Source organism: Ranitomeya variabilis, chromosome 3, assembly GCF_051348905.1.
Source record: "Ranitomeya variabilis isolate aRanVar5 chromosome 3, aRanVar5.hap1, whole genome shotgun sequence".
NCBI classification, from domain to species: Eukaryota; Metazoa; Chordata; class Amphibia; order Anura; family Dendrobatidae; genus Ranitomeya; species Ranitomeya variabilis.
The window spans coordinates 356,413,651-356,426,482 of record NC_135234.1 but is presented as its reverse complement, the minus strand read 5'-3'; the positions used below and the strand labels follow the sequence as shown (position 1 = coordinate 356,426,482).

General features: G+C 39.5%; 1 protein-coding gene across 1 annotated transcript in view; it reads left to right on the top strand.

Annotated features, from left to right (window-relative positions):
* EPHA10 (EPH receptor A10) overlaps positions 1-5,181 on the top strand; it is a 1,320,108-nt gene extending 1,314,927 nt beyond the window's left edge. The window contains exons 16-17 of the mRNA XM_077295896.1: positions 2,627-2,791; positions 4,272-5,181. Coding sequence (XP_077152011.1) covers positions 2,627-2,791; positions 4,272-4,386 — 280 coding nt within the window. The 3' untranslated portion in view covers positions 4,387-5,181. The remainder of the gene's footprint in view (positions 1-2,626; positions 2,792-4,271) is intronic.
* The last annotated feature ends 7,651 nt before the right edge of the window (positions 5,182-12,832 follow it).

Here is a 12,832-nt window from a genome sequence, read left to right as displayed (position 1 = left end):
CCCAGACAAATGGTCAGACTGAGCGGACCAACCAGACGCTGGAACAATATCTAAGATGATATGTCAGCCATCTCCAGGATGATTGGTTGGAGTTGCTGCCGTTAGCCAAATTTTCATATAACAATTCTCAGAGCGCCTCCACTAAATTTACACCTTTCTTTGCCAATCTGGGTTATCATCCGTGTATCTTACCTAGGTCTCCAATTAATTCTCCGGTTCCGGCAGTGGAGGAAATGCTGACTGCGATGAGGCAAAATCTGGAGGTTCTGAAGGAATCCCTGACCACAGCTCAAGAACGTTATAAGAGATCGGCTGATAGATTCCGTAAACCTGCACCCATGTTCAAGATAGGAGATTCCGTGTGGTTAGCAACTAAGAATCTGAAGTTAAACGTTCCATCACAAAAACTTAGACAGAAATTCATTGGCCCTTTCAAGATCAACGGTATTGTGAGCTCTGTGGCCTGCCGGCTGATGCTGCTTAGGACTATGAAGGTACACCCAGTTTTTCATGTACCTTTACTAAAGCCTGCATCTCCTAATACCTACCAGGGATGTGTTGTGCCACCTCTGCAGCCTGTGGTGAATGATGGGCAAGAAAAATTTGTGGTAGAGGAAATTGTTTATTCCAGGATTCGCAGGAATCGGCTCCAATATCTGATAAGATGGCAGGGATATCCCCCTGAGGAAGACTCTTGGGAACCTGTAGAAAACATAAATGCCCAACAGAAGATTTCTCATTTTCATCAGAGATTCCCTGAGAAACCAGGTCCAGGATCGTCCTGAGGCCGCTTCTAAGGAGGGAGTAATGTCAGGACTCCTGTCTAATGTCTTCCTGCTATAAAACTCCACCCCAGCCTTCAGTCTGTGCTAGATTATTCTGCTTTGCATCCAGCTTCTGACCTCTGGTGACTCCCTGACTATATACCTGCTCCTGTGAACCTGTTGGGTTATCCTACTACTCTGCTCTGAGTTCCTGCTGCATACACCAGTTCCAGTAATCCTCCTTCATCTGCTGCTCGTGTTTGCTTCCATCTGCATTTGCTGGACATGTAAGCTGTTTCTGCTCTGCAAGAACCTGAGACTATTACCCAGACCTCCCTGGTTGAACTAAGATATTATTTGAACTGCCTTATAAGCATATCTAGCTGTGTTTTGGACTAAGCAAGGACTCGTGCCAAGTAACCTCAAGAATAATTGTGCTTCATAGACTTTCTGCATGATTGCATTTTCCTCTGAAGTTTCCTATAGACTGCTGAGCAGCATTTGATATTTGCACCAAGTGTTGTGGACTTGAGTTTCTCTCTGCACCTGTTTGAATCACCATGTGATAATATAGACTTTACCACTTATAAAACTGTGTCCAGTAGTTGTCTTGTTCCACGCAAAGAGTCTCCTGAGTTATCCCCTATAATTATTACAACCAGGTAAAAAGACTGCAAATCTGTGTCCTTCATTCTTTGCTGCACCATTCATCATCTCCATCTACACATGGGAGCCCTTCACATGTGGGAAATTATACCATTTGGCTGCCATAACATCACCCCAGAAGACCCCTTCAAGCAGCGTCTGTCCCTACTGACCAAATACCACAGGTGGCGTCACAAACTTTCTTTACATCAAAAACCCCTTTAAAGACAGTCCTTTTAACATGGGCGCCCAAGGCCATGGACCGGGTCGCTGCCGCCATGACATGTCTCTTTAAGTACCAGACCCGGTACCCCACGGCCCTGATGGGCACATCATCTGCACAAGGCCATGACCTTTGGTGTGTGCTTGCACTGAATGTGATGTGGACCACATGAGTGATAGTGAGGAGTGAAGAGGTGGAGAGGTGTGTGGTGAGGTGAGGATAAGCATTTTATTATTACATCTTAGTTTGTTATGCTTTGGGGTCTTGAGAGGTCTCAAAACATAAGTAACGGACATTAACTTTGCAGATAATAACTTCTCCATAAATCGAATTTCACAGGAAAATCCGCACAGACAGGCACATTCAAATTTTGACTGATCCGTCTATCTTTAACATCAACCATTTTGACTCTTCCAAGGTGATAAATGTGAGATATTGTACATGACAGTTTTCTAAGTAGCCTAGCTAATTATTTTTCATGCTTTTGTCTATCATCTTCAAACTTTATTGTAAAACGTTGCCTGACAACCTGAGCTTATATCTTCTTTTATCAATGAGTTTTAAAAATTGATGGCTTTATAAAACTAACAAAACTGTCAGTAAAATGAGACAACTTTATCTTATTTCAGTAATGTTTAATAGGAGAAATGTAGGGTTTATCAGTTTTCACAGGAGTTGATTAAGTGGTCACCAAAGTTCAGTGTTGCCGGGTACTACACTTTATTTCCAATTATTTTGAATAGATGCTATGTTTTACTGTTTATGGACATTAAAACACAAGTAAGATCAAATGTAGATTTTGTTTTACATATATCTATGCTTCTAATTTGCAATTTGCCTGGTAGATCCTCCTACTTAAAATTGTTATGTGACACATTAAAGGTAATAATTTAGGTCTTAAATTTGCAAATCAATAAAAAACTAAATTACAAAAAATGTCTAAATTACTTTGATGGCTTCTAAAAATCAATTATTGTGCCTCTTTATTTTGTAGGTCACTGAGTACTTCCATTCCCTTAATCGAGCGGACGTTCACATCATTTCCTTCATTTAGTTCTGTGGGAGAATGGCTGGAGGCCATTGAAATGGAGAAATACAAAGATAACTTCACAGCGGCAGGGTATTGCTACCTGGAGTCAGTAGCCAGGATGACAGTTCAGTAAGTAGCATTTTATGATTACTCCATACTAGTGTTGAGCGATACCGTCCAATACTTCAAAAAGTATCGGTATCGGAAAGTATCGGCCGATACCGGCAAAGTATCGGATCTGATCCGATACCGATACCCGATACCAATACAAGTCAATGGGACTCAAGTATCGGAAGGTATCCCTGATGGTTCCCAGGGTCTGAAGGAGAGGAAACTCTCCTTCAGGCCCTGGGATCCATATTAATGTGTAAAATAAAGAATTAAAATAAAAAATATTGATATACTCACCTCTCCGACGCAGCCTGGACCTTACCGCTGTGAACCAGCAGCCTTCTTTGCTTAAAATGAGCGCGTTCAGCACCTTCCATGACATCACGGCTTCTGATTGGTCGTGTGCTGAACGCGCTCATTTTAAACAAAGAAGGCTGCCGGTTACCAGCGGTGATGTCCAGGGGCCTCCGGACAGGTGAGTATATCAATATTTTTTATTTTAATTCTTTATTTTACACATTCATATGGATCCCAGGGCCTGAAGGAGAGTTTCCTCTCCTTTAGACCCTGGGAACCATACACTGGAAACTTCCGATTCCGATTCCCGATACCACAAAATTATTGGATCTCGGTATCAGATACTTGCGGTATCGGAATGCTCAACACTACTCCATACCTAAAATATCAACCTGAATACCTCCCTAAAAATTAAATTAATTTCTAGACTTACTGTACTGTTGGCAGATGTATTTGATGGAAAAATCATTGTGTTTAGGGGGATTGTAGGGCCAAGTAACCCACCCAAATATAAATATGTGCTTGTTATCTTTTAACAGTAGATTCTTGAAACATACTATCATGAGATATAAAAACTCTTGCTTCAGTCTGTGGAAAGGCTAGGCCAGGTACTTGTATTGGTATTGAGGCATATATATAGACATTGGTACATGAGGGTAACCCACACGCATTTTTATCTTATGCAATCCCTAATAATCTAGTTCCTTTGTATGTAAACTCCTGCACAGTTAAGTGAACTTACTAGGATGAATGGTTAAATCTTTACTCTATTATTGTGCTAACCACTGGGTTTCAAGACTCTTACCAAATTGAAATGTTGCAATGTATGGTAAACTTGACCCATATACCTTAAAGACTTTTTTAGGCCAGCTTCACACATGTTTATTTCATGGTGGGTATTCAGACTACAATCTCAGGACCAGACATGGGTGGTTCCCTGAGCAGAAATAACAATCATATATGTCCCTATGAATATGTTAGTTTGGGTCAGGAGACCCACAACCAGTTCCGAAGTCATTACCCAAAGAAGGACCATGACATTTGTACTTGTGAAGTCTACTTTCATTTGATTGAACATCTCATTTAGGGCTCAAATAGGGGAAGATTTTATGAGTGTACAAAATATGGAAAGTATTATAACCTAGTCATAACATGATGATCATATCAGTTATATGAGACTTCTGTTTTATCAATTTTGCAGGGATGTCATGAGTCTAGGAATAATTTCTGTGGAACATCAGAAAACTATTCTCAGTGGCATTCAGACCTTACGAGCTCAAGTTATACAAATGCATGGACGGGGAGTGCAGGTGTGACATGCAAGGACACAAGACAAGCTCTGAGACTGAAAAATCCAAGGGAGAGCTGTACAGCCCTCAAATCTGGCCAAGCAAAAGCAGCAGAAAAGGCAACATATAAGAGGAGTCAAATATATCTGGGATTACACTGGAGCCAAATCCTTTCCTAACTCCCTGAAAGAAATTGTGAAAAATGCCATTTGGATATACCATGGGTTGAAGAAGGCACAGTCGCAAACAAGATTTTATCTCTTACATTGAGAAGATGTGAAATCTGGCTGTGTAACCTCAAACCAGCCATAGACAGTAGGACTGGACAGATTTTAGCAGCCTTTTATCATGGCCAAGTGTCTGTGTGACGCAAAGGCATACAGGGTGAGCTGGAAACGCGTGCACTTGTTTTTACATGGGATACATTGATGTAATATTGTGGTGCCAACTACTCCATTAACTCCAAGTACTTAAGTATTTTTCTAACAACAACTGTGTTGTACTGACTCCCATAAATAGCTTTTATTTTTACAGAATGTAAAAGAAAAAAAGACTTTTTTATACCAGATCAAGTGTCTAAGTGATATGTGTTTGGTGCAGAAAGTGCTAGTCTTTTTCTTTTCTCCTCCTTACTAAGCACTTTTCCTCGGCGGCATTAAATGATGGCATCTCTCTCGTGGGGCAAATGCGATGAAGCTGAAGTGGTGCAATTTGTCTTGTAGTTGAAGTTCAATGTGAGCAATCGCTTACTTTGCAAAGGTTTGTCTGACAGTTTCTATCAGCAGGGAGGTGAAATGGAAAAATGGAGGCGAGCATAACAGGAAAAAAGACAATAATATAGTTATAAAGCTTTTTAAGCATACATAGAATGGTTGATGTGAAAGAAAATGAATTATAAAATATGATGGCCTGACATTTATAGTGTATGGCATTGAACCTGTAGGAAGTTATTGCTGCAGCCAAATGGTTTTTCAGACAGGGTAAGCCTGATGACTTCTTAATCCCAATGTGTTAATACATAATTCTATAGTATTTCGTGTGTTCACCTTTACAGGCATAAAATCTCAACCTAAAAAAGTTAGTTTGTTCGCTCATTATGTAAGTGGCTGCTGATGAGAAAATTACCCAAAGCTGATCCATAACAGCTCTGTCCATATTCGTATATGAATAATAATAACGATGGCCCCAGGGTCAAGGTTTCCTTACTTCTTTCTGCCAATAACTCAATTTAATTTGGAACGTGTTGTTTTTAACCTAACCTACTTTTATGTGCAATGAAAGCACTGGTTGACCGGTCACCTCTTCTGTCTGCCACTTGTGATTCACTTTCTACAGTATAATTATGAAGAAAGAGTACCTGTACTTAAAGAAGCATTAGGGTGATTCATGGAAGGATTTGACAAGATGCCACAGTCATAAAATTACATATGCCACAAAATCTTACTTCGTCAACATGTATAAGCTCCCTGTAGTTAAATAATAAGACATGATTCAAAGGATTTGCAGAATTTCTTCTAAAGTAGCAGACTAGATTGTCAAGTTTCTCTCACTATAACATTGGTTTACTTAACACTGTCAGGAATGGACATGTATACATTTTAATATTGCTACATTAAAAAGTGCAATTAAAAACTGCTCTAAACATTGCAAAACACATCACAGAAGTAGTTGCAGCTTTTTTTAGTAGAATAAGTGTTAAATCAACATAAAAAAATCCACACCGGGCCAATAATGGAAATATATCGCAAACACTACTCGTGTGTAGAAAATATCATATAGTCATTGTGACTAACAGCAAACATCTGACCCTTGTAGTATAGCAACTGAAGGAAAGAAACTCTACAGTACAGACCAAAAGTTTGACAACACACTCTCATTTAAAGATTTTTCTGTATTTTCATTACTATGAAAATTGTACATTCACACTGAAGGCATCAAAACTATGTTATTAACACATGTGGAATTATATACTTAAAAAAGTGTGAAACAACTGAAATTATGTCTTATATTCTAGGTTCTTCAAAGTAGCCACCTTTTGCTTTGATGACTGCTTTGCACGCTCTTGGCATTCTCTTGATGAGCTTCAAGAGGTAGTCACCGGGAATTGTTTTCACTTCACAGATGTGCCCTGTCAGGTTTAATAAGTGGGATTTCTTGCCTTATAAATGGTGTTGGGACCATCAGTTGTGTTGTGCAGAAGTCTGGTGGATACACAGCTGATAGTCCTACTGAATAGACTGTTAGAATTTGTACTATGGCAGGAAAAAAGCAGCTAAGTAAAGAAAAATGAGTGGCCATCATTACTTTAAGAAATGAAGGTCAGTCAGTCCGAAAAATTGGGAAAACTTTGAACGTGTCCCCAAGTGCAGTGGCAAAAACCATCAAGCGCTACAAAGAAACTGGCTCACATGAGGACCGCCCCAGGAAAGGAAGACCAAGAGTCACCTCTGCTAAGTTTATCCAAGTAACCAGCCTCAGAAATCGCAGGTTAACAGCAGCTGAGATTAGAGACCAGGTCAATGCCACACAGAGTTCTAGCAGCAGACACATCTCTACAACAACTGTTAAGAGGAGACTTTGTGCAGCAGGCCTTCATGGTAAAATAGCTGCTAGGAAACCACTGCTAAGGACAGGCAACAAGCAGAAGAGACTTGTTTGGGCTAAAGAACACAAGGAATGGACATTAGACCAGTGTAAATCTGTGCTTTGGTCTGATAAGTCCAAATTTGAGATCTTTTATTCCAACCACCATGTCTTTGTGCGACGCAGAAAAGGTGAACGGATGGACTCTACATGCCTGGTTCCCACCGTGAAGCATGGAGGAGGTGTGATGGTGTGGGGGTGCTTTGCTGGTGACACTGTTTTGGATTTATTCAAAATTGAAGGCATACTGAACCAGCATGGCTACCACAGCATCTTGCAGCAGCATGCTATTCCATCCGATTTGTGTTTAGTTGGACCATCATTTATTTTTCAACAGGACAATGACCCCAAACACATCTCCAGGCTGTGTAAAGGCTATTTGACCAAGAAGGAGAGTTATGGGGTGCTACGCCTAATGACCTGGCTTCCACAGTCACCAGACCTGAACCCAATCGAGATGGTTTGGGGTGAGCTGGACCGCAGAGTGAAGGCAAAAGGGCCAACAAGTACTAAACACCTCTGGGAATTCCTTCAAGATTGTTGGAAGACCATTCACGGTTACTACCTCTTGAAGCTCATCAAGAGAATGCCAAGAGTGTGCAAAGCAGTCATCAAAGCAAAAGGTGGCTACTTTGAAGAACCTAGAATATAAGACATATTTTCAGTTGTTTTACATTTTTTTGTTAAGTATATAATTCCACATGTGTTAATTCATAATTTTGATGCCTTCAGTTTGAATGTACGTTTTTCATAGTCATGAAAACACAGAAAAATATTTAAATGAGAAGGTGTGTCCATACTTTTGATCTGTACTGTATGTATGCAGCAAGGAAACAGCATTCCCAAATGTAATAGCTTTTCTGCTTCTCATGTGTCCGTGATACATATCTTCATCCTCTATCTGCTCCGAGTGTGCTCATTCCAAAATAATTTAAGGGGTTATCCAGAACTGTATCAATTTTTTACTACATACCTTAGAACTTACAGGCACTTTGTTGCTAAACACCTGCCTGATCTGCCAAGCGTAAATCTCTGTAGATACAGAGTGGCCACAGACCGCCCCTGCCGGTGATTCTCTGGCTTCCGCTAATGTCACATCAACAGAGCAGCTGCTTCTCTTATGCTCTGCTCTTTTCATGGAGTGTGACTGCCAAATCTTGCTGATCGACATAATTGTGAGAAGCCAACTGACAATCATCATGAGGTCCATCCACAGAGCAGCCTAGAAGAAGAAGAGCTGCTCTTTTGATGTGGAGCTGCAGAATCGTCAGCAGGAGTGGTCAGTGACTACTCTGAACCGCCATAAGATAGATCAGGTAGGTATTTGCTAACTAGTTTTTAAACTCTTAATAAAATATAATTTTGTCCTGGATAACGCATTTAATAGTGTAGATTATTGATTTATGTCACAAAATTGTTATTTTTGTGTGCTGGCATGCCCTGGACAGTCATAGACCATTAAGAGACAAGCACTTGCCTGCCATTATATTTTCAGGATATGTTAGCCTCCCTATCTAAGAGGAGGCTTGTAATTGAAGCCTGTCCTTACAATGCATTTTACTGAAGCCACGCTTCTAGCAAGAAAATCTCATTTAGCATCTAATTATATTTAACAGCACCTTTTATACTGCCAGCAAAAGACAAATGATAGAGTGTTTTGGGTTATTAAACTTAACATTAAAAGTACATTATATTATCTTTCTCTTGCTAATGCAATTGATAAAATCAGGAAATGCGATGGAACTTTTGAAATTAAGATATAGTCAGAGTCTTATCCTAATAGAGGCCATAATTAACAACAATTCATCTTCTGTTTTGTTGGTGTGAGTACAACTTCACTATAAATGTCATATAACTTTTACCATAGATAAGGGAAAATTGCAAGAATGGCAGCAGAATCCAATCTCTTTACATAAACAGGAGCAAATTCATTAACATTGATTAGTGCAAAATAATTCTAGTCTCAATGAGTAGGATTTAGATTAACTCTGTATTTCAGTGCATTAAATCTTATGCAGTAGATATTGCACTGCCGGTTGTATAACTATTTTTGTTGGAGCAGGAGTGGATATATCGTTGGAGCAAACTTTGCAGCTGCACGGAGGCCCTAGAGGTAAGGGGGTCACTCAATACCACCTCCAAAGCTGATGTCATAGATGGAACTATTGGACTGTAAAGGGCCCTAAAATGTTCTTTCTTAGGGGCCCTTTTCTGTCTATGTCCTACCATAAAGTCCAGCCATGAAGTCAGATGCTATAAATCTAACTACTTTAAACTATATACAAGTGCTTCCCACTAAATTAGAATATCACCAAAAAGTTAATTTATTTCAGTTCTTCAATACAAAAAGTGAAACTCATATTAGATAGAGTCATTACAGAGTGATCTATTTCAAGTGTTTATTTCTGTTTATGTTGATTATTATGGCTTACGGCCAATAAGCAAGTCATTTACTCAGTAAATTATAATAACTAACAAAAAACACCTGCAAAGGCTTCCTAAGCATTTAAAAAGGTTCCTTAGTCTGTTTCACTAGGATCCACAATCATGGGGAAGACTGCTGACTTCACAGATGTCCAGAACGCTGTCATTAACACACTCGACAAGGAGGGGAAGCCAAAAAAGGTCATTGCTAAAGAAGCTGGCTGTTCACAGAGTGCTGTATCCAAGCATAATAATGAAAAGTGAATGGAAGGAAAAAGTGTGGTAGAAAAAGGTGCACAAGTAACCAGGATAACCACAGCCTTGAAAGGATTATCAAGAAAAGGCCATTCTTTAAGAGTCACCACTTACAGACATATCCAGTACATGCGCTACAAGTGTCACATTCCTTGTGTCAAGCCACTCATGACTAAGAGACAACACCAGAAGTGTTTTACCTGGGCCAAGGAGAAAAAGAACTGGACTGTTGCTCAGTGGTCCAATGTGTTGTTTTCAGATGAAAGTAAATTTTGCATATCATTTGGAAATCAAGGTCCAAGAGTCTGGAGGAAGAGTGGAGAGGCACACAATCCAAGCAGCTTGAGGTCTAGTGTGACGTTTCCACAATTAGTTATGTTTTGGGGAGCCAAGTCATCTGCTTATAGTATCACTGTGTTTGATTGGCCAGTAAACTCGCCTGTCCTTAACTTCATAGATAATCTATAGTGTATTGTCAAGAGGAAGATGAGAGACACCAGACAACAATGCAGACGTGCTGAAGGCTGCTATCAAAGCAACCTGGCTTCCATAAAACTTCAGCAGTGCCACAGGCTGATTGCTTCCAGCTGTTCAATCATGCATTAATTGATGCAAAAGGAGCCCCAACCCCCTGATTGCTAAACGGCATAGAGAGAAAAAAGTCTTAACGCCAGAATTACGTTTTTTGGTCACCACAACTTTGCATTGAAATGCAAGAACGGACAATCAAAAGATTATATCTGCGTGGTATCATTAGAAATGACAGCTTGGCATGCAATAAATAAGCCCTCACCCAACCCGAGATCTCGAAAAATGGAGTTGCTACGGGTCTCAGGAAATGACACAATTTATTTTATTTTTTAACAAACTTTGTTTTTTTTTTATCACTTAAATAAAAAAGAAACTTGACATGTTTGGTGACTATGAACTCGTAATAAAGGCACAGATGATTGGCCTCGGGGAGACCAAAACATCCAACACCGCGGAGACACCATCACGTGTTTCTCAACGCAGTGATCCAGAACACTGCCCCCATCCCATATGGGAAATATGCAAACGCATGTAGGATAGCTGCGGAGACACCATCACGTGTTTCTCAACGCAAGCAGTGAATAGCCAGACCTTTCCCCGGGAAGGAACAACCACGGGAAGGGCAGCATCCAATAAAGGAAAACATCCAATACAGGAAAACCCCCTATGCCAAGCATGGTATCCATCCACAGACAGCTGTTTCGGGGTGTTTGCCCCTCATCAGTGTGGAGTAGGAATCTGGCTATTAGGAGCAGTGCCTAGTAAAAGGCTGTAAAGGCACAGATGATTGGCCTCGGGGAGACCAAAACATCCAACACCGCGGAGACACCATCACGTGTTTCTCAATGCAGTGATCCAGAACACTGCCCCCATCCCCATATAGGATGCTGCCCTTCCCGTGGTTGTTCCTTCCTGGGGAAAGGTCTGGCTATTCACTGCTTGCGTTGAGAAACACGTGATGGTGTCTCCGCAGTTATCCTACATATGAACTCGTAATGACCTGGAGAATATTAATGGCATGTCAGTTTTAGCATTTGGTGAACATGGTAAAAAAAACAACTTTATGAAATTGCACTTTTTGCGATTTCAACGTACTTGAAATGGTTTTCCTGTTTTTGAGTACATGATATCGTAAAAGCAATTGTGTCGTTCAAAAGTACAACTCGTCCCACAAAAAAAAAAAGTCCTCACATGGCCATATTGAAGGAAAAAGTTATGGTTCTGGGAAGAAGGGGAGTGAAAAACCGAAACGCAAAAATGAAAAAGGGCAGGGTCTCAAAGGGGTTTAATAAATAGACCAGTTTCTATGTTAAAGCTTAATTTCTTTTTTCCAATGATACATTTAGTAAATATACATAATTGACAATTACAGATAACGTGGGTAACAGACACATGTGCCTATGACCCTATGGCAGTACTGTTCTTGCCAGTAATATGCTATAACATTCATATAGCATTTTTTTTTTTGAGTACATGATATCGTAAAAGCAATTGTGTCGTTCAAAAGTACAACTCGTCCCGCAAAAAAAAAAAGTCCTCACATGGCCATATTGAAGGAAAAAGTTATGGTTCTGGGAAGAAGGGGAGTGAAAAACCGAAACGCAAAAATGAAAAAGGGCAGGGTCTCAAAGGGGTTTAATAAATAGACCAGTTTCTATGTTAAAGCTTAATTTCTTTTTTCCAATGATACATTTAGTAAATATACATAATTGACAATTACAGATAACGTGGGTAACAGACACATGTGCCTATGACCCTATGGCAGTACTGTTCTTGCCAGTAATATGCTATAACATTCATATAGCATTTATATATTTTGTAACACGCTAAAGTGATTTTAAGTTTAAATATTCTTGTAATACTCTTGTGTGGCTGAAATTTTTTTTCCTCAAGCAGTCAACATTGATTTCACAAACATAACTTGCCAAGTGCAAAATTATTTTCTATTTCATAAATGTATGTAAAGTATGCAATGTACATTACAGAAAGTTATTATTACCCAGGAGACACACCAAACCTACTGGATACACATATCTATTAATATTCCTAGAGGTGCCCATTATTAGGCTTTCAGAAAGATTATAATAGCGGATGAAGTATTGACATTCACAGCACATACTCCAAACCTGCTTTATATGCATTCAGTAGAAGTAATCTGCATTTACCTTAGGGAGGGACGCTAACCTTACAAAAGCATGTTTGCTCAACTGCTTTATTTTCTTCAGAAATTTGCATCCCAAATTAATAAAAAAGAACCCCCTTCTCTGGCCTGTTGACATTTAAATTTATGATAAGTATTGAGAAACACTTAGCACACATATAATTATATTCATGTAACAGTACACCGTCGCTTGGTAAGATTTGAAAGGAATAGAAAATCAGTCACAATTGATCTAAACCAATTCCAGGCAGATGCTTTTAAAAAAATTGAGAGAAATAAGCTTCGAGGCATCAAAACGTATCTGAACATTTTTATTGTTTTAAGTACATTTCATACCGCTAGTAATGTCCTTGCTTAATTATGTTGTAATACGTACTGTAACTTACAACTGTGTTCTAATTAATTCAGCTATTTAATTCATATTAAGTAGTCATCACCAAAGTTATTATTCAGAACAAA